This window comes from Tenrec ecaudatus, chromosome 9 (genome assembly GCF_050624435.1).
Source record: "Tenrec ecaudatus isolate mTenEca1 chromosome 9, mTenEca1.hap1, whole genome shotgun sequence".
Classification (NCBI taxonomy): Eukaryota; Metazoa; Chordata; class Mammalia; order Afrosoricida; family Tenrecidae; genus Tenrec; species Tenrec ecaudatus.
Genome location: NC_134538.1, coordinates 76,179,670 through 76,206,262, shown reverse-complemented (window position 1 = coordinate 76,206,262; position 26,593 = coordinate 76,179,670). Strand labels below are relative to the sequence as shown.

At 42.1% G+C, this 26,593-nt stretch overlaps 1 protein-coding gene across 1 annotated transcript in view; it reads left to right on the top strand.

Annotated features, from left to right (window-relative positions):
* The window catches only part of ITPRID1 (ITPR interacting domain containing 1), a 113,848-nt gene that overhangs the window by 2,350 nt on the left and 84,905 nt on the right, over positions 1 to 26,593 (top strand). Inside the window, exons 2-4 of the mRNA XM_075557324.1 lie at positions 10,782 to 10,833; positions 18,551 to 18,637; positions 21,932 to 22,134. Of these exons, the coding sequence (XP_075413439.1) occupies positions 10,782 to 10,833; positions 18,551 to 18,637; positions 21,932 to 22,134 (342 nt within the window). The remainder of the gene's footprint in view (positions 1 to 10,781; positions 10,834 to 18,550; positions 18,638 to 21,931; positions 22,135 to 26,593) is intronic.

Below are 26,593 nucleotides of genomic sequence, written 5' to 3'. Positions count from 1 at the left end.
CTGCTCAAGTCTTCATGGAATTTAGACTGGCAAGAAACTCACTTGGTTCTATAAGAGGCATGATCAAATTGCTTACTTTTTAAATCATTTAATTTTAATGGTTTCATTTTTCCTCCCATTCTATTGTAATTTTATATCAAAATGTAGTTACTTTCCATTCTTTAGTCTCAAAACCACAATAGCGCCTCTCCTCCTAATGATGCATTCATTCTCAGTCATGACAACAGACTGACTTCAACAGCAAACAGCACGAGCATTTCTGAGAGAGCAAATGTATCACACTTGCTTCGCTGAAATTTGAAAGGACAATTTGATGTAAAAAGATACAAAATCTGGTATAAAAAGAAAGAGAAATCTGATTAAATAGAATAAAATATTTCATAGACATTAAGACCCCTTGAGGAGCCCTGGTGGCTTAGTGGTTACCCTTTAGACTGTCATTGGAAAGATCAATAACTCGAAACTACCATCTGCTGCCTGGTTCCTTAAAGACTGATAGAGCCAGGGGCACCCTCTGCAGGGTCAATACAGTTACAGAACTGACTGACTGGCACAGGGGGTGAGTTTTGATTTAATAATATATCAAACATTTTAAAAGGGTAAGAATTTAAGAAATACTGGGCACATATGTCACATCTCAATTGCCAAGGTCGTGATATGAGCCTGGAACTGGTGCTGTGTCGTCAGGATCTGTATGAAAATCTCTACCCCCTGGTCATTAAAGTCCAATCATGGCATTCCTCCTGTGCGTCCAGTCAGTGAACTGTGGAGGTGCACACACGAGGTGAAGACCCTACAGGAATGGAGCAGATGACCGTTGCTCTGAGATCAGGAAGGGACGGCTTCCTATTGCCAGGTCTTTTATCTTCCGCAGGGTTGTTAATAAATATGAAATAGCTTCTTCCAGGCTTAATTGAGCCTTTGCTTTTTCCAAGGCCCTTCCTCATCTATCATATTGTGAGCTCGGCAACCTGTGGAGTAGCAAGGCCGGTTCTCGGGGTTGTTTCGCAGATGAAGGGCCTGGGGCGTAGAACGGTCCAGTGCCACGATTTGTGGTTACAGCTGGTGGGAGGCAGGAGGGGGAACACGAGGCCCAAGTATTCTGTAAGGACCTGGAAGTATGGCGGCCAAGCCTTGGTAACCTTGGTAATGAGAAGAAGGAGAAAACTGTGTGGTGGCGTAGTGCATGACTCCTTGGGCTGCTAACCTCAAGGTCCGTAGTTTGAAACTGCCAGTCCCTTGACTGGAGATGAGGCTGACATTCCAGTAAACATTTACTCTCAGAAACCCACAGCAGGCAGCCCTACTCTGCCCTCTAGGGTTTCTACGACACAATGACAGTGAGGGATTCTTTTTGGTTTGGGGTTATTTTCATGGAAATCAAAAATTATTCGATCCAGTCCTATAAAATTCTGAGATCATGCAGAGTGGTACATTCATGTCCTACAACTGCCATAACACATATTTAGTGCCTTGAAATAGTGTTTATGCCTTGCTGTCTGAAGCCTAGAAGTCTGAAATCAAGATGTTGGCAGTGTCCTGGTCTCTCCAGAAGGCTGAGAGGAAGAACTGTCCCTTGTCTCTTCCAATTCCTGGGGGTCGTTGGCAATGCTGGAAGTTTCTTGACTTGTAGCTGTGTCCCTGTCCCTGCTCTGTCTTCTCCCTGTGTAGATCTTTGTGTCCGTCCCTCTTCTCACAGACACCAATAACTAGATTTAGTCAGCCCCCTAATTAAGTATGACCTCCTTTGGAGCTAATTATATTTGCAAACCTCTATTTTCAAATAAGGTCACATCCTGAGATTCTGGGTGGGCCTGGCTTTTGACAGGCCCTATGGAGTCCCATAAGGATCCCTGCTGTCCCTGTGGCTAAGCATTGGGGACCAGCCACAAGGTCAGCAGTGTAAATCTACCAGCTACTCCATAGGAGAAAGGTGAAGCGACCTGCTCCCTTTACTCTGTAAGTTTGGAGCACCAAGGAGCAGTTCTCCTGTGTCCGATACAGAAAGAGTCCCTGGTGTTGGAATCACTCCTTGGAAGTGGGCAGATTGAACCAGCACTGCCAGAATTCCTTCTGAGTCTTCTGGTCACTCCCGTTGATCTTTATCTTTAAGAAACAGATTAATACCTCTGAGTGAACACCAACTACACAGGCGAGAACGTCCCATTCAAGGTTTGGGTGCAACCAAGTTCAATATCTTTCCTATAACCGCAAACACAGTAGAGCCTCATTTGGGTCACAGATGGTGCTAACGGAACCAGAGGGACGAGACTGTTAGGGTATCTCTCCCACACCGGCTGATTCTTTCTTCATCCCAGCACCATCCGGGAGCCCTCCATAAGAAAACCTGGAGAAGATAGTCTGTTGGTGGCAATCTCATTCCCTATCCTGGGCAACAAATTAAACATCAGTACTTTCCCCATGGATACACCTAGAACCTGTTCCAGCATGTAGATTATACAATGTGCATTTGTTTAGGTAAGCACTAAAGGCATGATTTCAGGTGAGAAAACTGAAACTGATTCATGCCATCAACTAATTATGTCTAATCTGTATCCGATTATATCTTAATCAAATTACGTCTAATTATAGCAATGAGATCGTTTGGGTCAGATCCGTGCCTGTGCTCATTGACTACTTGATGAGTGGTTAATCATTTGCCTTTCCTTATGATTTTAGATATTCCTTCTCTGAACCCCAGAGAGATCCCGAAAGAGTGAATATAGATCTTTTCAAAAATAATGTACTAAATAATAAAAACTTATGAATCAAATGATCAAAATTTGTGGTCTCTTGTGTAAGAAAAGGATCAACTTAATTCAACTAAACCTAATAATTGTCCCCATAATGTTTGTCCAAGACAGGCATTCAGAGCCAGCAATTGTGCTGAGTGGAGATTTTGTTTAATAAAGAACATAAAGCTTCTGTTCCCAAAAATGTCATTGTGAATTTCCAGGCCCATTACTATCTGAATGTAACTTGCACCGGCTCTTCTATAAGACCGTACTCACTACCTTCCTACTGCCTGACCTTTCTTCATCCGACTCTTCCTGCCTCACAGGCCAGGTCCCAGACTCTCGACAAGGTCTTCCCTGACTTGTCCAGCACAAATCACCAGTAATGGAAAAGAACATCCATTACCATTGTGTCAATCCCAAAGCATAAAAAATACTATTGAGGCTTTTGAGACTATAAATCTTTATGGGAACAGCTTCCTCTATCTCACATCACCCCTGAGATTCGCAGACCGACACTTATTTCACAGGCCTGCCCGAGCTGGAGGTGGAGTGGTTATGCACTGGGTGGTGACCCACACGTTCAGCAGTACCAAACCATCAGCTGCTCCTTGGGAGAAAGATGGGGCTTTCTACGCTCGTAAAGAGGTACAGTTTCATAAATGTACTGAGACAGTTCTCCCCTTTCCTATGGATTGGCACCACCTCCATGACAGAGAGACAGACAGGGAATCCCTTAAAGGAGCCCTGGTGCTTCCGTGGTTAAGTGCTTATATCCTAACCCAAAGTCTAGGTGTTGGAACCCATCAGAGAAGAGAGATGGGACAGCCTGCCTCCATGGAAATGGACAGCCTTGGAAACTCGATTGGGCTATGGTCACATTGTCAGGATCCACTCAAGGGCAGTGGATGTGGTTTGATTTAGGAGCATCAATTTGGTTCATGGGTGCTCTAAATGATTTGTGCTAATCCACGAATCTAAAGTTTTGCAGTTCAAACCCACCAAGAATATCATGGAAGAATGGCCCCGGGATCTGCTTCTGTAAAGATTACAGCCAAGAGAACCCTGTGCAGTCTGGGTGTATTCCATAGCACATGGGGTTCTCCATCCGTCCGCATCAACTAGGAGACAGTGGATTTGTTTTGTTGTCATTTTTTTTATTGACACCCAATCTGTGTCCTTCCCATGTGACCCTTAGTTGATGTTGCCTCATATGATCATGAATAGGATCTAACTCATTAACAAATTTGGAGACTCGGCTGGGGCAAGAGCTATCCATCAGAAGATCAGAGTCACTGTGGCTAATGATGAAGACAATCTAGCCAGGTTAGGAAACCACCACAAGTGAACCCAGAAATGGGCAATGTCAAAAGAATAGAGATTGGAATGAGTAAAGGGGGAAAGCAAGGCGCTATGTACAGTGTTTGAGGCAAGGAATGACTGACTCCAGAGTTTCCAATGGGAAGAAGGTCCCCGCGTTTGCTTGAGGTGCTCAGGGGCTTGGGCAGGGGAAGCAGTGAAAGAGAGATAAGCTGAACGCATATGAACATGAACAGCTCTATGGGTGACGAAGAGCCAAACTTTACAGCTCGTGTTAAGATTTTGAGTGCAGATGTCACTAAGAATGCAGGTTGTCTATTTCATCCGACGCATCCATAACTTAAAGAAAGAGGCACTGCTGATTGTCGTCACTAAGTGTCCTGGTCATGGAGGAGTTAAATCTACAGAAAGCTGCAAAATGCTATTATTTTGGAGCCCTGTGAAAATGTAATTTGATTAGTCTATTGGACGATATTCCAAAGAACCAAATGTCTTCCATGAATCAGTCAGAAATGCTTAGGAAAACCAAAATAAAAAATGCTTTCTAAGCCAATAGAGGTGCTAATTGGTGCCTTCTGCACATCTAGCTGCAGCTTCGCCAGTGATACATGTTGCAGGGTTAAGTGTGGTGTCTGCTGCTTCAGATGGCAGAAGTCCGCCTAGCAGTAGGGAGGCTGGCTGGAGGCTCGAGTACAGAAAAGGGAATCAGCGCTGGCACTTTTACCCAGGGAATCGGATGTACTAAGCAGGACAGGAGAATGCACCCCCTCGTGTCAAATCTCTTTCAGATCAACCCTTAGGCACCTGGGGGATAGTAAGGTCTCGGTAGGGCCTTATGAGCCCTGGTGGCACAGTGGTTAAAGCACTCAGATACGAATGGAAAGGTTGCTAACGTAGCTGCTCTGAAGGAACAAGATGTAGCAGCCTGCTTTTGAACAGATTTACAGCCTTAGGAACCTCATAGGGCAGCACTACTCTGCCCTATGGCATCGCTATGAGTTTCACCATGTTTAGTTTGGCCTTTAGGAAAGGAGTCCCTGGATCCTCCAAATGGTTAAGCAGGAGACAATTAACAGAAGGTAGGTGTTTCTGACCCAACCAGAAGTGCTTGAGTAGATAGGGCTGGTAATCTGCTTCCTAAAGGTCATGGCCTTAAACACTCTACGGTGTCAGAATCCACTCAACAGCAACTGACGGGTTCCTGTCTGTTTGTGTATTGTGTATTTCACAGGGGCTGGGTCTTACAAGCAACCCCTGAGAGGTGCAAGTAGTTAAAGGCCGCTGAAAGGTTGGAGGTTTAAGTCAACCCAGACATGTCTCAGAAGAATGACACAGTAATCCATTTCTTTAAAAAAAATAAATCAGCCATTAAAAAAACAAAAACCATTGACAAGTCTATTCTCTGTCACAGAGGGTTGCCATTGAGTCCTAGTCAATGTGTTGGCAACTGGTTTGAGGCCTTAGAAAAAATACAATACACAGCTTTAGAGAGGGAAATACAATACAGTTTACAAGAGTAAAATCTGGTTTTCAAAAACTATTGAGGAAGAAAAAAATTGTATATATATATATATATATATATATATATATATATATATATATATCAGTAACTAGAGCAGCCAGTGTGCAATTAAAGTGGGCATAGAGAACAGAGCAGAACCCTGGTTGAGGAGTAGTTACACATTGGGCTGCTAACTACAGAGTCAGCAGTTCAAAACCACCAGCTGCTCCAAGGGAGAAAGATACGGCTTTCTACTCCTAAAGAGAGTTACAGTCTCTGAAATTCACAGGGCAGTGCTACTCTGTCCCACAGGTCACTAAGAGCTGGAATCATCTCAATGGGAGTGAGTTTGATTGGTTTGTTTTTCGAAGGGGGGTAGGGAGGAGAAAAGCATTTTAGTGATTCTGTGGGGTAATCATTAGGCTGCTAGTCAGCAGGCCAGACATTCCAACCCACCAGCATCGATGAGGGAGAGAGGAGGCTGTCTGCTCCTTTACCGGTTTACAGCTGAGGTATTCTATGGAGCAGTTCCACTGTGTCTTACAGGGTCGCTATCATTGGGAATCAGCTGGTGGCTGTGAGTTCAGTAAATGTTTCAGGGAGCAGGGCTTCATGCAGAATACAAGTAAGTCTATAAAGTTCCCACCTTCTACCTGAGGCTGCCCCATCAAGACCAACCGGTGCCTGTAGACGCTTGGAGAAAGTGGGTCATGGGAACAGTTTGTTTGCCCCTATTATGGCATTCTCTGGACTTGACATCCATGCAGAGTTAATGAGCTTAAACACTTTCCATGGTCAGGCAGGTAACCCCTCATGAGGGAGGCAGTCAGGATAACTATTATTTGGTAGCATAGTGGGTAACCAGTTGAACTGCTAACCACAAAGTCAGCAGTTCAAAACCACCAACTGCTCCCTGGGAGCAAAATAAGGCTTTCTGATCCCATGAAAATCTATAGTCTTGGATACCCACAAGACAGTTCTACTCTGTCCCTGATGTGTCCCTGAAGGTGCCCAACAGCAGAGGACAGGAACTGTTTATACCACCCAGGGATGTCAGGATGGTGTGGTGGATGTGGCCAACATCCCCTCCCCTCCCACCTCAATTGTCAGTGATGACATGCCTGAGAGGAAGCTGTGTGGAGGGAAGTAAGAAGCTGCTACTGAAACTGCACCATCAGACTAGAACATCCTTTATTATGACCCAGCCTGACCCCTTTTGCACACTCCTGAGAAAATGCAGGATCCTTGGGGACTTCTCTTACTCTGAGAGATCACCCTTGGTTTCCTGGTAACCCCATTGCTCCTGGATAGCAGGGGAAGGGCTGAGAGTACGGTTCATGGAATGTAGGTGCTAGAATCCCATGAATATGCCCATGGTGACAGACTACAGATGTTCGGGGATGGCTAGACTTCCTTCAGGGCAGAGATTTTCGAAAACCGTCAAAACTGAGCTATCTGTATCTAAAATCTCATCAAGATCTTAAATCAATCATGTCCTCTCTGACGGTTTCGAGAATTCACTGTGACCACTGTGTCAGGTTTCGCCCAGATGATATGCATCCACTTAAGCTCAAAGCAGTAACAAGCCAAAGAGATGTAAGCCAGGGGCAAGCATGCTGGTACTGGGAGAACAAGCAACTGACTGTCCTAGAACCATGGCCTGTCTTAGGAGAGAGGAGACTCGGACTCAGGAACTCTGCAGAATCCTCCAGGAATAAACAGACAATTCCTTTACGAGCTCTGTGCAAACAACGCAGAAGATGGAGATGGGGGGGGGGGAGTTTGCTTAATGTGATGATATTTATTTTATCTTCCATTTTTGGGAACTTATTACTTATGTCATCATGGTATGAAGTCATTACAATGCGTTTGCCAGACATCATTCTGTGCTTGCATCTATAACAGGATTATTAAGGTGGCAAATAGGTTTTCTCTCAGGTGACACATGCATCAATTGACAGTAGCTGCATGAGCTTGAGAAGGCCTGAGAGTGCATAGAATGCAGTGAGCAACATGCTGCAACAGACTAGCAATACCTTCCTCGGAGAGTCATGTGTATTGAAGAGAGTGATGGATTCTTTTGGAACTGCAGATCCTAGCGGGCTATAGAAAAGAGAGAAAGAAAAAAAACTAAATGAGAGACTACTTTATCCAGAACACCTCCTGTTTTTAAAAATTCTATTTACATTATTAAAACCTTGCAGAAGATTTCCTGTGGTTGCAGGATTCCTCCTCAAAACCTAAACTTTTGAAGGTACTGGTTGCAGGGAAGAATAAAGATTGCAGTCTTATTTCCAAGTTCCTTGCAGAGGTGGTGAATGAGTTTGAATCAAATATTTTATCTTAACACACGGGAACATTGTCACCAGATATTGCATGGGACCTGTAGGAAATACCGCAGTGTTTCAGGAAACTGCTGATCCTGAGGAGACTACATTGGTAGACTGTCCTTGGCTGTGGCTGCTTGGGAGGTTTTCTGATGGCAACATTTATTTTATTCAAGCTATTCGCGTCTGAAGTCAAAAATACACACTTCTAAAAGGCTCTGATTTTGTAGGAAAAAAACAACAACGCATTTCTAAATCAAGGATGCCAAATAAGCTCATGAGTGGCTTCACTGATGATTTGAGCGCCTATCTATACTTACTGCAATTGATTAATAATGTCTGCTATGGGAGCAGTATGGGAAATATCAGCGCAGCCTTATTGTGTATTTTTACGCCTTGAAAGCAGATTTCTGTTTTTCATCCACATGGTTATTTTGGTGGCCTAGTTCCTTTGCTTTCTAAGACAGGCATTCCTTGAATCTCTTCTGCCTCGTCAAGAAGTAGCTGTGCATTTAGTTGGAGCCCACACTTCACTCACATTTCAATAACGAATCTCCAGTTTTCATCTTTTGAGACATTTTCCACTTATCAGCACCACAGAGCCTTTTATAAATCAGCTGGAAGCTCTGGGCATGGCCATTTATGACTCCCGCATCTGGCATTCTGAACCCTGGCTCTAGACTGAAGAGACTTTGCTATTTTCAACCTCCTGTCATCTTGTTTTGGGGAGAAAGTCAGGGCTTTCTACTCTTGTGAAGGGTTACAATCTGGGAATCTCACCGGGGAAGCTTGGCCCTTTCCTACAGGGTTGGTAGAAGTTGGCATGGACTTGATGGCAGTGGTTTGGGTTTTCATCTTACTTCAGTCATTTCCAGCTTGTTCTCCTATTTGCTTCTTATGTTGCAACTTTCCACATTCTGGGGGTGGGGGAAAGTATACTTCCTAGTTGTACAGCAGTCACCCGTTTGCACCTAGGAGAACCACAAATGTAAGGAAGGGAGGAGACTGATGAAGCTTCGGAGAAACTTGCCCGCACTCTGACCTTTCCCTCTGATGGTATTTGCTGCAAGAGAGCAGTATGTCATAAAATAGACTGAGCGCTGCTACCGCTTTGAAGGGGTCACTCTGGCAGCCCCTATTTAACTCCTCTAGCCCAGTCTAAAGGACTCTGGTGGTACAGAGGTTAAGCACGCATCTGATAACCAAGAGGTTGGCCATTTTACTCACCAGCTACTCCGTGGAAGAATCATGGAATATTCTGCTCCCATAAGATTATACTTGGAAACCCATTGGGACAGTTCTCTTCTGTCTTGTAGGATCACTCAGAGTACAGTACACTCATTGGCCATGGTTGAATCTGTCATTGGTACCACTTGAAGTCAAATGCATCTTCAATATTACTTTTATTGCATTGACTTATTTGACAAAAAGTCTTTTTTTAGTATTTATTTCTCTCATCTACCCCGCCTAACACACACATGTATTAGAATAGTAACTAAACTCTCTAATTCCTAGTTCTATACTGTAGTAGTGACAGATACAACCTAATGGTTCTTATTTGTTATGTAGCTTACCCTTTAACATAGAAGTCAATATATCAGGATAGATAATCTTTCCAATCATTTGAAAACATCAAAATGTGTCTGCTGATTAATAGTCAACTGTCAAAAATAAACCAAAAACATTGATATACAATATTTACAAACATTGGACTGTATAGACTTCTCAATGTCATTCTCTTTGGTTGACATACTCAAAGGGAATGACAGACTACTATGCTTCTCAAACTATTTGGCATATGGGTTATCTAAAGTCAAAAAGCCTTTTTTATATAGTTTTCCAAATAGTTTTTATATCTACACATGGCACGCATCTTTCTGGCTTTTGAACAAAGTATTCAATTGAGTGTGAGATAAAAACAGCAACAAGATAAAATAAGTTATAGCATCCTACAGGTCTTGGGGAATTTATTTAATCTCTGTGAACCTCCATTTTATCCCTGCTGAGTAGATATTAATAATATCTACTTAAGACTTTGTTTTTGAAATAGATTTATTGACATATAAATCACATGTCATACATTTTAATCGTTCAATCGTATTAAGAAGAGTTGTACAATCATCACCACAATCCATTTAAGAATATCTTCTTGTATTCATTGTTGATAGAGCCTCATTTCCCCCAACACCCTCTGCCCTTAGGTTACTGGCTTCTTGGGGTATGGGAGAGGAGGTTGAGGGAAAATGGGGATGCTAATACTGAGTACAAGAATGAAGAAACTATTCTAGACTTGATTGTGGAGAGGATTGTACACTTTTCTTGATGTGATTAAGCTATTGCAATGTATGTTATGTGAATCATATGCCAATAAAACTGTTAAAATTTAAGGTTATTATATGCTGAGTGAATGAAAGATTCTCAGTAATAATGGATCTTTCATGTCTTGTTTATGTTTCTTGCCCTCTGTGTGCCCAGCTTTATGTACCACGAGAAGTCATCCCTAACAGTCATCACATCATCATAGCAGACTATTACGTTTTGCCCTTGCTATAAGCATCTTACTTCTCTTCTTTCACATGAATGCATCTTTCCACCCATCAAACTTTACCCACTCTTAAAGCTCTGGGACAAGGTCCCCTTCCTCAACGAAATTTTTCCTGATGACTTCATTAGTCACTGACTTCCCTCTTCACTGAACAAGCCCACATTTCATCAAGGGCTTGTCACACAATTCAGCCATTAATTATATTTTGTCTTGTTCACTGCAAAAGACATGCCTTGTATCTCATGCCTATGTGCCCTTGGACATGGAAATCAATGCCATGCTGGTTCATTGGGAGATGAGAAAATCTTCCACAAGACAAGGAAGATTAACGCTCCCTCCTTTTGTGGTTTCAGGTTCTTTGCATGAACAAGGAATACTTCAGATGACTGTGAAAGACTACATGCGGTACGTGACAGAATCCATGTTGCTTCAAACTAGCTTTTTACAACAACATTTTTGATCAAGGAAATAGCAATGGAGAGATTTGCTGATGATTCCATGGATCTTGGGATCATGTTAAAGGTCACTCATTTAACCCCAGTTCCTAGAGCGATCCTATGAGCCTTCAAGGAAGGAGAGGTTCTTTAAATGTTATTAAAAAAAACTGATCAAGCTAATCCAAAAAATACTGATTTGGAGGTAAATGTATTTAGAACATATGAGGGGGTACCCCCCAATTTTTTAAATTTAAAAAACTCCCCTGGGCAGGCCTTTGGTAGTATGCATTTTTCCTGCTAGGCAGGCATCTAGAAACTCATTCTAAGTGAATGCACCCAGTGGCGTCACCTGGAAATGTTCCCTCTGGTCACAGTGAATCTTTTCATAAAAGCAATTTCGTTCAAACCTTGTTTTTTGTGATAGCTGATTTAAGAGAATAACGTGCGGCTGTGGAATTTTGTTTCCTGCTCAGGAAAAATGCCGCAGAAAGTGTTGTGATGTTGAACACAGCTTATAAGGACAGCGCTATGGGAAAACTCAAGTGTACAAGTAGTTTTCTCATTTCAAAAACAATGAAGTGTCAATAGATGACAAATCTCGTTCCAATGTCCATCAACCTCCCCAATGGACGAAAATGTCCACTCATAAAGCATTTGGAGTTCAGGCCATCAGGTCAGATTGTAATCAAGCTTTCTATTTATAGGTTCTGAAAAGATCCTACAACAGTGTCTGACAAAAAAGGCCTGATTTGTGGCAGATGGGGTCTGGTTTTGTCACCACAACAATGCACCTGCTTACACAGCCATCTCAGTGCACCAGTTTTTGGCAAAAAAACAGCATGCCCCTCTTACCCCACATACCTTGCTCACCTGACCTCACTTCTTATGACTTCTTTTTGTTCCTCCAAATGCAGGGGGACATGAAAGCCAGTGATTTGATGACTTTTCCAAGAGGTAAGGGAAAAATGAGGGCAGTACTGTTAGCCAACCAAAGATGAACTTGAAAACTGTTTCAAGAATAGAGTTACAGATTTGACAAATGTATAATGTGGAATGGAGAGTATTTTGAAGGTAATAAGTTGTTTTGCAAAAAAAAAAAACTTTAAATGCATAGTCTTGTGGGGGAATCATTTCTTGGAGAGTACCCCCATATACATAAATGACATTAACTCCAATTCAACTCTTCTTCAGGACCTGTTCATAGAAAAGTGGCATTCAACATTTCATATTGCCCATTTTATCAAGGAATTTGATAGGCAATGATACGTATTGCAATGCTAGATAGAAAGTAGTGAATGTCTTTATAGACTAGGACTCAGTGTAGTCCCCAGACCAGTATCAGCAGCATCACCTGCAATTGCAGTAGAAATGCAAATTACCTGCTCTGCCCTATACACCCGGAGTCACAAAATCTGGAGATAGAATTGAGGAATCTCGACATTTGCAAAGCTTTTGGATTATTCTGATGTACACACTATTTTAAGAACTACTGGAATAAATAATAATTTGACTATACTTCCTGTCGATCAGTCACCTTTGAATTTCCAGCACCCACATCTGCTGGTGAAAGTCAATTCATACTCATACCAACTCTGTAGAACAGAGTGCAACTGTTCATAGGCTTTTCAGGCCTATACTATTTATAAAAGCTGGCTGCCATTTCTTTCTCCTATGGAGAGGTTAGAGGTCAAACTGCTGACCTTCTGGTTAGCAGTTGAATATTCTAACCACTGTTAGACCCAGGACAATTCTCAGCAAAATATGAGTATGGAAATAATTTAGGTGGATTAGACTTCCTAATTCCCAAAAGCAGATAAGACAAAACATAAGGAATAAACAGAACAATCCTTAGATCATATCAACAAAATAAAGACTGTGGATTTGGTTAATCTGTGGGATACCCTCAACAAATTTGCATTACTCAGGAATGAGAGGAAATGAGAAGACTGGTGAATCTTCTGCCCCTATTCAGGTGCTCAATGCAATATTATGCCATGACACCGGGTCTGAATGCTGCCACTGCTTTGAGGGGATAACTCTGGCATCCCCTATACATCTCCTTCATTCTGTTATTAAGGAGCCCTGGTGGGAGAGGGGTTAAGCATTTAGCTGCTAACCAAGAGGTTGGTAATTTGAACCCACTGGTAATGAGATCAGAATTATTTGTTAACATTGTCAGAAATGACAAGTGGTTCCTGACCAGTCTGGGATCCCTGGTGGCATAGGTTACAAGATGGGCTGTTTACTGAAAGGTCAGCAGTTTGAAACCACCAACTGCTTCATGGGAGAAAGCTGAGAATTCTATGCCAGTCAAGAATATCAGGCTCAGAAACCCACAGTGACAGTTATACTCTGTCCTGTAGGTTGCTGGGAGTTGGAATCCACTTAATGGCAGTGAGAGTTTTCTTGACAATTCTGAATGCAATTAAAAAGTTATCTGTTGTTTATGTATGTGTGTATGTATACATTCACGTGCAAATGCAACAAGGAAGCGGATGGTATTTGGGCGTCTACTTAAATCTGACCTCAGTTCAAGAACAATTCGTTCTAATAATGCAGCATCATATGATATTCACCTTCACTGAAGATAAAATGGGTGCATTAGTAAATGTGGTCAAGAAAGCTGAAGGTGCCCAGCTACTAAAAGATATAGCATCTGGGGTCCTAAAAACTTGGAATTAAACAAGTGGCCATCTATCAGGGAAGCAACAAAGCCCACATGGAAGAAGCACACCAGCCTGTGTGATCATGAGGTGTCAATGGGGCTAGGTATCAGAAGTTCAAAAACAAGCAACCAAATTGACATGAAGGAGCATAGAAAAAGTGGTGGAGACCCAAAACACACATATAAAATAATTTTACAGTCCCTCACAGAAGACGGATGAAAAATCCAGGGTATGGTATAGCACTGAATTATCCCCTAGTTCTGGAATATTTCCTCCCCTTATTATTATTGGGTGTTTTTATTTTTGTTTTACCTCATCAATCATGTTAGATTTCTATATGTTCATTTGCATATTTAAGATCATTTGGTACATGAAAGCCAAGATAGAAAATCCTTCAGAAACATTAACAGGAGTAATGGTTCCCTGAGGGTGTGGGAAGAGAGGAGGAGAAGGGGGAATAGGGAACTGATAGCATCAATGATTGTATAACCCCATTTGATTGAATCAAATTTCAGAATTGTACAAAAGGGTTCCCCCTCAGAAAAAAAAAATGGAAAAATTTTTTCAAAGATATGTATTTAATGTTTTTTTATAAAACAACCTTATCACCACCTTCAAAGTACTCTCCATTATACTTAATACATTTGTCAAATCTGCATTGGAAACATTTTTCAAAGTCAACTGTTTCAATGGATGTCAGTACCTCCTTTCTTTTTTTCTTCACCTCTTCAATATCATCAAATTTCTGTCCTTTCAAGTCCCTCTGCATTCAGAGAAACACAAAGAAGTTTCACAGGGCAAGGTCAGTTGAGTAAGGTGTGTGGGCAAGAGAGACATACTGTTTTTTGGCAAAAACCTGGTGCACTGAGATAATCTAGAGAAACAAATTCATTGATACTCATATATGTGCAAGAGAGAATTTTATATAAAGAAGTCATTATGCATTCATAAAACACCCTAGCCTAGTTCAGATTAAGTCCATACGTTCAGTATTAGTCAATAAGTCCAATATGAACCCCTGAATTCCTCTTCAGACTCACACGCAGCACATGCAGTGGTGCTACATGCTGGAAGATCACAGACAAGTGGGTAAAAAGTCCCATGGATCCAATGGTAGTAGATGCATCTCCAAGACTTTGGTTGCCATCAGAGTGGCTTCATGTGGCTTGTCTACAGGAATGTCAAGCAGAGAGTGTGTGTGTGTGTGTTCCCCACCTTCAGAGAGGAAGGGAGTTCTCAGAATGCTCATGATGAGGGCATGTCCACAAGGAGGTATCTTCCGACCATGACCTAATAGGCTAGACTTCACCCCTTCATTCTTTTATCAAGTTAAAATGAAATTGTGTAACCACTATAAATGGCTACATGAGCAGGTGCATTGTCATGGTGGCAAAACTAGTCCCCTCTCTGCCACAAATCAAGCCTTTGTTGTTGCCACTCTTACGTGATCCTTTCAGAATGTCTAAGTAGAAAGCTTGATTAACAGTCTTACCTGGTGTAATTAACTCCAAATGCACTATGAGTTGACATTTTAGTCTGTTCGGGAAGTTGATGGATGTCTACAATGAGGTTTGTCATCAGTTGATATTTTACCTCTCTTGAAACAAGAAAGCCACTCATACACTTGGGTTTTCCCATAGCCCTGTCCTCCAACACCATAGCAGTTTCTGTGACGTTTTTCCTGAGCAGGAAACACAAGCTGCATGCTATTTCACAGGTGCACGCTATTCTCTTCAATCAGCCATCACAAAACAAAACAAAACAAAAAACACACCTGAGGTTTTAATGAAATTGCTCTTACAAAAAATTCACTGTGACCAGAGAGAACCTTCCCAGTGGATGCCACTGGGTGCACTAACTCAGAGAAAGTTATTTGATGCACACCTGTCCTAGCAGGAAAAATGCATTCTATGAAAACTCCACCCATCACAATTCCATTTGGAGGGAGCAACCCTCTCATATGTGAATGGATAGGTAAGATTGTGTAAGATATGGCAGGAAAAAAATGTATAGGGAAAAGAATAATAAGGGTTCCTGGGGGGTAGGGTGGGGAAGGGAGGGGACAAAGGGGAGCTGGTATCAAGGAGTTCAAGAAGAAAGAAAATGTTGTGACACTGATTGTGGTAACAATTGTATAATACTGCTTGATGTGATTGAACTTTGAATCGTTATAATATCTATAAGCTCTCCCAATAAGAAAATATTTTACATGATGTCTACAATTTTCATTTTTCCTTATGCAGCATCACTGCATTATGACAGCGGTTGTCAATTCGGCCTCTAGCTACACAGTAGAATCACCTGGAGATCTGTCAAGATATGCAAATACTTGGAGCCCACTCTGTTGGGTAGGCCTGAGATGAGTTCAGTCCCTCAGCTACCCAGGTGATTCTCGTGTGCAGCCCAGACTGAGAATAAGTCTCTTGACTACATGGAACTTGATGGTTGGAAGTGTAGGATTTCACTTGGGATTTTAGGCTTTTCCCTTTGTTATTTTTGAGTACCATATTGTAAAGGAGAGCTGTGTGGATATTTATCAAATGAAGAATCATAAATGAAAAATATAAAATCCTCACTGGTCCAGCCCATTGCTAATAGGAGTTGTTTGATCTTTTTCACCCAAATAGTCAACTTGGGATTCTAAAGGGAGGGAACAGCATGTGTCCTTGCTGACTTGTAGAAGACTCAGAAATTGGGCAATTGGATTGAAAAGGGCCCTTTACAATTCTCTGCCTATCTGGTTTGCCAAACCTCTACATTTCTCAAGCAAAAGCATTAGCTTTATTATGGTCACAATTGTCCTCTTGATTTTGTTAACTTACCAAGCAATTGTGCATTTTCTACTCTTTCTAAAGAAAACATTCCATCGATTTTAGCACAGAAAGTTCTTTGTCTTATTTTTCAGGTGATGATATTGAAAACCGGATGGTAAAAGTGACATCCAAAGTCTCATAGCCAGGTTGAGCAAAACCAGGACTGATCCCTCATTGGCATTTTCCCTAGTGCTCTGAAAGAGGCACAATCCAATCCGATAGATTCTCTCTTCATTCAACTGCCAAATTTATGCCTTGCCAAACTGCTGAAAGACTCATTTTTCTTCAGTTCCAGGAAAACATCAGTGTCATTCCCCTCTGTGATCTTGTCAAATCTGGTTATGACATTGAGATGTGAAGGGGAGGGAGAGGATAGACAGCAACCAGAGCCTTAGAGCAACTGACTTAAATCAAGAGCATGGAATGTATACACCAGGCTGTATGAGACAGCCCATGGATAAACTCAGATGTATGTGTAATTACTTGATATGTTTAGAGCATAATATATAATTCCAATGACTTCAGAATCAAATGTGCAGTCAGCATACTATCCTTCCTGCTCTCACCAAATTATATCTAAAATGTTCTTTTTCCTAATTTTTCTTTCAATGGGTAAGTTGTTTTTGCTACACCTAGACTGATCCAGCTCCACCAGACAAAAACCAAATTCACTTCCATGGAGTCAATGACAATTCACAGCGACCCTAGAGGATAGGGTAGAACTGTCCCTGTGAGTTTCAGAGACTGGAATTCTCTATGGGAGTTGAAAGTCCTGTCTTTTTCCCATTGAGCCAATTGTGGTTTTGAACTACTAACCTTTCAGATCACAGTCCAACACATAACCACTACACCACCCAGAGGGACCACAAAATCATTCAGCCATCTCCCTAATTTTGTTAAAACGAACAATGAAAGCCCGGTTCTAGGACTCATTCTTGCTCCCATGACTGGATTAACTATGGCAACTCACAGATAACTCTGGAGACAAGGCCAGGGTTTCAGGGCAATTCTTGTGAACACCAACTAACCTGAAATGTAAGGTGTAGCTCTCGAACTAAGAGTGATCAAGCACCTAGAGTCCGTTAGCTGGATGCACACTGAGGAGGGCGGAAAGGGAAAATGACCCGTTACTTCTCTCCAGGACTCCTAGGGAGCTCAATCTTCTGCTAAAGCCAGAATTCTCAGTACTCAGAAATAAGCACTCTCTTAATGTTAAACAAAGAAGAAAATCTACAAAAGAAGAAAATCTAAAACAGAAGACTAGGTAGGGCCAGCTGTTGTGACTCGTGTGGATGGGGCTAAGGCAAATTCAGTGGCCTAAAAAGTTTCAAGGGGAGCCCCCCAGAGAGGATAACTTGGTCTCCTTGGGAAAATCAGTATCTTCCTCGGAGTCTTTGATAAATCCCGGTGTTATGCCAGTTGGCTGTTGTATGAGATGGCACAAGATCAGATCCGTGGTATCGCTGAGCGATCTCCAGCTGAACTACATTATAAAAGTGCGCTCTTCTCCTTGGAAGCACTTTAAAATGATCTGTATTGGCTAGTTTACCACACATCATCGTGAATTTAATTAATGCCATTGAACTGTTTATGTAAAAATGATGGAGATTGCAAATGTCTTATCACATGTATTTTACCACAATTAAAGACCAAAAAATGTGAACAGATTGGCACACGCCTTTTTTTGCTAGAGTGAGGGGGTTTGTCTCCATTGCAAATGGATGGTTGGCCACGGGAGCCCCAGAGACAGCTCTTAGAGATTGTCATCCATGCAATATGAAATCTTTCCCCCACGATGAGAATTAATGTGGAGTCGCTTCACTGGCTGCTCACTGTACCTTTCTCATCACATAATTCTAACTTCTCCAAAGTTGGTGCCTAGCAGAGCTGTATTCCTGAAAGGTTCCCCAATGGTTTGCCATCTGTCAAGAGTGAGACACGCTGTCACCTTTATAATGAGCACTAGCGGGCACCTCACACCTAAATTCTCGCACCTTCTGTAACACACGCTCTCAGAAAGAGGAGCAGCTCCTCAGCTGCATGCACCCCCTTCTTCCGAGGGGTGTCCGTTGTGCGGTTATTAGGAACTAAGAGGAAATGCAAATGTGTGCTCTGGAAGGGAAAGTGTCACAGGGACCTCCCAGGGGACGAGCTGAATCAACACTTCTCATCATTGGTGTTTTCCTGGTATTTTCCCCCACTCCAGATCTCTGCATCAGTGTTCAGAAACCCCCACCCTATCCAGAGGTACCAGTTTCAACTCTTGCCATTCAGCTGCAAGCATACCACAAAGGTACGTGATTCCCAGACACTTGTCATCCAGAAAAATCATTCTGTGGAACAATGGAGTTCATGAAATTATAAAGAGGCACTGGAGAACTGTTTGGTGACTGAATGGATGGGAGAATGAATAAGGGATTTCTAAACTCCAAGTGGCAAGAGCAGAATGAGAGTCAATGAAATTGGAAAGAAGCGAGGTATCTGTTGATGGGGTAATGCCAGATAAATTATTGATCAGTTGGTTTTCCGGCATTCAGTGATACAAGGACTACAGAAATAAAAGGAATAGGTAGAGAGATCTATGCTAACATAGAACAATCTTCAAGTCCTATTTCTGAGGCAGAAAGAAAACACAAAAAGATATTCCTAGTAGCAGCATGTTGCTATTTACCAAGCAGACAAGTGAAAACTGCAAAGTTGGTGTATGGGACTGCATAGCAGAACATCTGGAAGGACTCACATACATTAACAGCAAGTGGGATGGGAGTGGTAGAAGGTACGGCGAAAGGAGAAAGGAGTCCTGGTGGAGCAGTGGGTAAACATTCAAATGCTAACCTGACTGTTGGCAGTTCAAGTCCCCCAGCCTCTCTTTGAGAGAAAGCTGTGGCTCTCTACTTCCATAGAGACGACAACCTCAGACCCCACGTGGGTGAGTCTACTCTGACCTCCAGAACCACTGGGAGTCAGAACTGACCTGGCAATGGGTTTGCATTTGGGGGTTTATGGCTCAAGGGGAAGACAGTCTTAAGTTTAAGTAGTCCTTTTCAGCAAGGTGAGTGTGTTTGATGTTGTCCTTAATAATTGAATATGAATGAAAAAGAGTTTCTAATACTGAAATTATGTTTAATGACAAATCAATCAATAGGTTCATGCTTTGCCCTGAGTCTGTGAGAGATGGGAGAATGGGATTGTGTTTTTGTTAATTTGTATGCATTGGGTGTTCAGCACAGAGCCCAGAGCATGACAGATGTTCAATAAATATTTGTATAAATGAGTAGAATAAAAATTTGTACAATGAGGTTGATTTGATAACAAATTAAATCTTTCACGCAGAATATAGATTTCCCACAAGAAATTTTTTCCCTATTAGACACCTTTAAGGGTGTGTGTCTATGTAATGAAGTAATATGGCACTTCCAGTAGTCCAGTTAATTCCAATGATTATGATATTCAGATCAAGTCAGTTAAGGCCCAGAGCAAAGGCTTCTACGATAGTTTTATTCCTTAATCGAATCAGCAGGCAAAGCACCAGATCCTTGTGTCACATTAAAGTGTGTGAACACGATGCCGGTTGGTGTCTAGCGAGTGGGCCTACCCAGTTACAGTGGCTATTGTTGGGGGTGAATGGTTGAGTAAATAAATTTAATCCGTTCAATTTAAATGGTGGCTTTATGAAAGTATAATGTTCTATTTCAAATAAGCACATGGATATTTCTTTAAAAGGTAAATGCAAACCTCAACAAAAGAGCTGAACAGCCCCTGCCAAACCTAATGAAAAGTTCGACCTCCAGAGAGTCCAGAATTATGAAAACTCGATAGCCTAGTAACGGACCAGAAGTGCAGTGAGTAGGAAGGGAGTCGTTACACATAAAGACTTCTTCCTGAGAACCGGTGTTTATTATTTTAAGCATAAAAAACTGAGTAGCACAATTTAACAAAAGCATTGCTTATTTCCCAGCAGAGTCCGAAAAACAAAACCAAATCCAGGACCTACGTTAATCCTCCCTATCTAGGAACCTAAAATCATTATTTGTAACCCTCAGTCCTGGCTCAGTCTCCATTTGGTGATCTGTAGGAGTGAGGCTGCCCGATTGCTCTGTAAAAATACTCTTCTCTGAGTCACTTTTTGTGACTTTTTCAGGTTTTCTTCCATGCCGTCAACCTCTGTTTCTCTGTAGTTGTCAGTGCACGCACTCTGACCCCTGCCCTGCAATCTCCTTGTTAGATAGAATTTTCCCCATGAGCCCTAGTGACACTGGTGAGGACGCATGACCCGGGTTCACATCCACCTGTTGCTTCATGGGATAAAGCTGAGGCTCTCTGCTCTTGTAACACTTTGAAGCCTTGAGAACCTCTGCAGGGTGGCCTTGAGTCAGAATTGACTTGATGGCAGGGGTCTGGGTTTTCGCTTTTGTTTTTATTGTGAAATGAAAACCTAGATAAATAAAGGCGTTGGCATTGCATGCAGAGTAGAGCAAACTGTCTCTGAGTTGGGTGCAGGGGCTGTCCTTTAAAAAAGTCTGTTTGTTGTTACTGCTTGCTGCCATCAAGCTGGCTGTGATGTATGGTGACCCAATGGACAACAGAATGAGACCTTGCTTGCTCCGCTGCCATCTGTCATGGCAGTCACTATGTATTTTGAATGACTTCTGACATGAGGACGGATCTTCTTGCGCTGTAGTGTGCAAGAGTCTGGTGTGACCCCTAGGGCTCTTATTAGCAACTTTTTGGAAATAGCTCATCATCTCTCTTAATCTGGAAGCTCTGCTGGCGCTTGCCCTCCACGAGTGAGCTGTTGCTAGCTTCAATGTCATTGGCACAGCATCCACATCAGTGACAGGGAAGTCACCAAACATCATGACATATCAGCAGAGTATAGATTGCCATTGTTGTTGTTGTGTTTTGTCAATTCAATTGTAACTCATAACCACCTTATGAAAATAAAACAAAACCTTACTGCCGTCTAATTGGTTCTAACTCATGGGTACCCTTTAGGGCAGGGGTCCCTGTGGGTTTCTGAGACTGTAAGTCTCTAAGAAAAAAAGTCTCATCTTCCTCCCTCGGAGCCGCTGGTAGTTTCATAATGCTAACCTTGTGGTTAGCATCTCAGTGTGTAAGCCAGTGTGCCACCAGGACTCCCAGTGACCTTACAGGGCAGAGTCAAACTGGCCCCTACGGCTTCCTAGGTGGTACCCTTTTCCATCGCCTCAAATGTAGGAATGGTTGTGAGGATGGTGTGGAACTCATTCCGTTTTGTGCTATAGCGCATCGGGTCAGCAGGAGCCAGACTTGACTGGACTGCAGCGAACAGCAAACAACAGGGACAATCCTTTCTGGTCGTTTCCCCCATGGAGCACCTGATGGGCCCAAAGCCCTGAGCTTCCGGTTAGAAGTTGGATGCTTATCCACGGCGATGCCTGGGCTCCTTTAGATTACATATCAGATGTTGAACACACTGTCTGTCTGTCTCTTTAGGTCCCCCTTTCACTCAGTATCTGCAGGATTAGTTTGCTGAGATGACTAGAAAAACTGGCTTTTCAAAAGAGTGAACTGTTACTGGATAAAGATATTCCTATTTTTACTGCAGCATTCCTGAATGGCTGGAATTTTGGGAAAAAGATCCCGTGGAGATTCTCTTGGATCTGGGGTTTGGTGCTGACGAGCCAGACATTTGCACACAAATCCCGGCCAGGTTCCTTGGTTGTGACTCTACAGCCAAAGGAATCGACATCCGTGTGTTTCTTGAAGCTCAGAAGCAGCGCATGGACATTGAGCACCCTAACCTGTACGGTATGTGAGGACTACGCAGTCACGTCTGGCACTGGCAGCAGGGGTCACTGGAATGGGTAGGAGGTAGTGGAGAACCAATACATATCAAAGTCACCCAGGACTTAGCCTTATCACGGATGCTCAGATTTCACTGGACGAAGTAAGTCACGTGACCACACTAACCTTGGGGGCAGAGGGAGGGTCAGCAATCCTACCTCCTTCCCAGAAGGAAGAAAGTGGGCATCACTGGAGAGCAATACCAAGGCTGACTGTCACCACACTGCCAGGAGGCAGAGAATCACTTAGGCGCTTCCAAAGCTCATCATGTGTCCTCGTGTGTGAGATTCAGAATACTGTTCATTCCACGAGCCATCCTTATCAATCACTTATCTGGCATCTAGCCAGATTTGGGGAATAACTAAGCCCAATGTTTCGAGTGAACCACGGAGGTGCCATGACTCAGTGCTTGGTGAGTTTGATGGAAGTGCAAATTCACCAGCCATTCTTCCAGAGGATTTGGCAATGTGTTTCCATATGATTATGGCCTCGGAAACCCAGAGAACAGTAGTCACTTTTGTCCCATAAGGTTGCTGTGCCTCAGAATTGACCCACGAGCAACAGGGTTTTTTACAGGATAGTTATCTGGAATGCTACTACTCCTAACAGGTAAAGGAATATTGTTCTCTGGAATAACACAAAGGGGTTCTTGGGGTAGGTGGATGGTACTCACATAATTTTGTGGAAGATGTAAGCAGGGCAGGTACGTTCATTCAGAATTCATTTAATATGGCAGGTGAGTTCTTAGTCTACTCATAGGGATACAGAGTAAGTACAAAAACATTCTTGGAGAAGTACTGGAAGAATGTTCCTTCCATGAAACAGAGCTTGAAGAATTCTGGACTAGAGGAAAGTGTCCAAACTCATGATCTGAAATCATTCTTGTTAAATAGCCCCATTCACCAAAGTCAACTGAATGAAGTGTTTTTCTCAAACAAATATCTGAAGCTGGAATTTCTTGTTTTAGCTTCTGTTTCTTCTGCTCTCCCCATTATGAGGGTGAAGTGGGTCTCAGAAACACAGCGATGAGATCTTTTTAAAAATATGCATAACCCCAAAGATTTTGCAATATAATATTTATTTTTTAGAAGATGTTAACGTTTTCCTTTTTGATCCTTTCTTCCAAGGATCCCAGAGATACACATTTTTGGACCAATTCTTTATTGGGGGGATGATAATACAACCTCTCGATATTAAATAGCAGTTGAACTGATCTGTGAAATGAACATTTTACAGATTCAGTTAACCTGAAGATTTCAGAGGAGCCAGGGTGGGTCCTTGACTTCTGTGATGGTGGCTTACTTTCACCACTTGCTCTTGGGTGCCATCTAGTAGGTCCCTGGTCACAGTAACTCCAAGCACAACAGAAGGGAACTCTACTTGTCTTGCACCAGGGACACAATTGTTTCTGTCTGACCCCATTCCTGCAGCCACTGTGTCCATCCATCTAGTTGACAGTCTACCTTCTTTTGGTGGACCCTCTACTCTTACTATGCATGATGTCCTTTTCCAGGGATGGGTCACTCAGGATGAGATGTCCAATGCCCATGAAAAGAAATCATCCCATGCTCACTTCTAAGCACTATTCTGACTGTACCTCTCCCAATGCGGATTTCCATCCCTGCTCTGGCAGTCTGATGGAATATTTAATAATTTTCACCAACACCATAATTCAAAGGCATCCTTTCTTGTTTCATCATCCTTATTCTTTCACCAATTTGTGCATATGAGGCAATTGAAAATAGTATGGCTGGGGCCAGGATCATTTTACCCTTCAAAGTAATATCTTTGCTTTATAACACTGTAAAGAAATGTTTTGCTTAATGTGTTTCCATGGTGTTGACTGTGGATCCATGTGAAATGAGAAAATTTCAATCTTTTATCTATTCACCATGTTGCTTATCGGCCAGTTATGCAGATTTGGAGTTTCTTAAAGTTGAAGCATAATCCATACTGAAGGTTGCGATCTTGGATCTTCAATAGGAATTGCTTCAAATCATCTTCACTTTCAGCAATTGAGATGGTGCCATCTCCATATTTCAGGTTGTAAATGAGCCTTCTTCCCTCTATTTCTGATGCCTTTTTTGTTCTTCATAAAGTTCAGATTCTCGGGTGAGTCTTCCCTGGGCTTCTCTGCCTTTAGCCAAGAGCCACATGGCATAAGTACTGATACATACCATACCTTCTTCTGAATCTGGCTTGAAATTCTGGATATTTGCTGTTACTCGACTGCTGTAACTGCTTTTGAATCATCTTTAGTAAAAATTTGCTTCCATATGATATTAGTCATATTGTTCAATAATTTCCTTATTCTGTTGGGTCACCTTACTTTGGAATGGGCACATATGATTCTGTTTTAGTCAGTGGTTCCGGGAGCTATCTTTAAACTATCTTGTTATAGACGAGTTAACACTTCAGCATTGCATGAATTTGCTGAAACATTTTGATCGTTATTCCATCAATTGCTGAAGTCTATGAGTTGGCCTGCTAACCGCAAGCCCCTTTGTCAGAGAAAGGTGTGACTTTCTACTTCCATGCAGATTTGCAATCTCAGAGACCTGCAGGGTTTAGATTTCTAAAGGATTAATCATTTCTTCACTTCATGTTAGCGTCTCTATCTTCTAAAGCAAGCCTTTTTTCTGACATCATTTTGATCTTTCATTCTTTCTAGACTTTTTAATGATCTTTGGTGTCTTCATGCATGATGTCCTTGATGCCATTCACCAACTTATCTGGTCTTCAGACATTAATCTTGACTATGTGAAATCTGTTCATGAGATGATCTCTAAATTCAAATGAGATATACTCAAGGTTGTATTTTGACTCTCAAGGACTTGTTTTACTTTTCTTCACCTTTAACTTGAAGTTTCATATACGCTATTGATCATTTCTGATGGTGATATTGAGCTTCCTCAAGTCCCTTTCACCAAACTTAAAAGAAACCAAATTCACTGCCATTGAGTTGATTCAGACTCACATGGACCCTACAGGACAGGCAAGAACTTCCCCCATGTGTTTCTGGGGCTTTAACTCTTTACGGGAGTATAAAGCCATTCTTCCTATTGACTTTGAGGTTAGCAGCCCATGGAGTAACCACTGTTGTTTTTGTTGTTGTTGTTGTTAGGTGCCATTAGTCAACTCTGACCCCTAGCAACCCTATGCACAGCAGAACAAAACACGTCACGGTCCTGTACCATCCTCCCAATTATACCTATGCCTGAGCCCATTGATTCAGCCACTGTGTCAATCCATCCCTTTGAGGAGCTTCCACATTTTAGCTGCCCCTCTACTTTACCTAGCATGCTGTCCTTTCTCTAAGGACTGGCCTTTCTTTGCAATATGTCCAAAGTATATAATACAAAGTCTTGCCATCTTTGCCTCTAAGGAGCTACGTGGCCTTCCTTTTCCCATACAGATCAGTTTGTCCTTTTAGCAATCCATGGTTCTTTGAATATTCTTCTCCAGTCTCACAATTCAAACTTATCTATTCTTCTACAATCTTCCTTATTTAATGTCCATCTTTCACATGCTTATGAAGCAATGGAGAATACCGTAGCTTGGGTCAAGTGCACCTTAGTCCTCAAAGGAACATCTTTGCTCTTCAATGCTCTAAAGAGGTCTAGTGCAGCATATTTACCTAATGCAAAATGTCTTTTGATCTTGTGACTGCTGCTTCCATGAACATTGATGGTGGACCGAAGTAAGACGAAATCCTTGACAACTTCAACCTTTTCTCCTTTTATCATGATATTGGCCCAGTTGTGAAGGTTTTGTCCTCCTTACATTGAGTTGTAATCCTTACTGAAGGCTACAATCCTTGATCTTCATCAGCAAGTGCTTCACTTCCTCCTCACAGTTGTGTTATCTGCATACTTTAGGTGGTTAATAAGCTTTTCTTCAATCCTGATGATGCACATTTTTGTCATATAATTCAACTTCTCTGATGATTTGCTCAGTATATAGATTGAACTAGTGTAATGAAAGGCTTCAACCCTGATACACACTTCCGCTGATGTTAAACTATGCAGTGTCCCCTTGTTCTTTCACACCGCGGCCTCTTAATTTTATACAAGTTCTGAATGATTGCAGTGAATTGTTCTGGAATTTCCATTCTTCTCAAGGTTATCCACAACTTATTATGGTCTACACAATTGAATTCCTTGGGTCAGCCAATGAAACACAAGTAAACATCTTTCTAGCATTCTCTCCTTTGAGCCAAGATCCATCTGACATCAGTAATAATATCCTTCATGTCTTCTTCTGAATTGCCCTGAACTTCTGACAGCTCCTTGTCAATGTACTGCTACAACTGTTATTGAATGATCTTTAGCAAAATCTTACTTGTGTTCTTTATCAATGATAGCCTTCTACAGTTTGAGCCTTCTGCTGGGTCACCTTTCTTTGGAATGGGCACAAATATGGA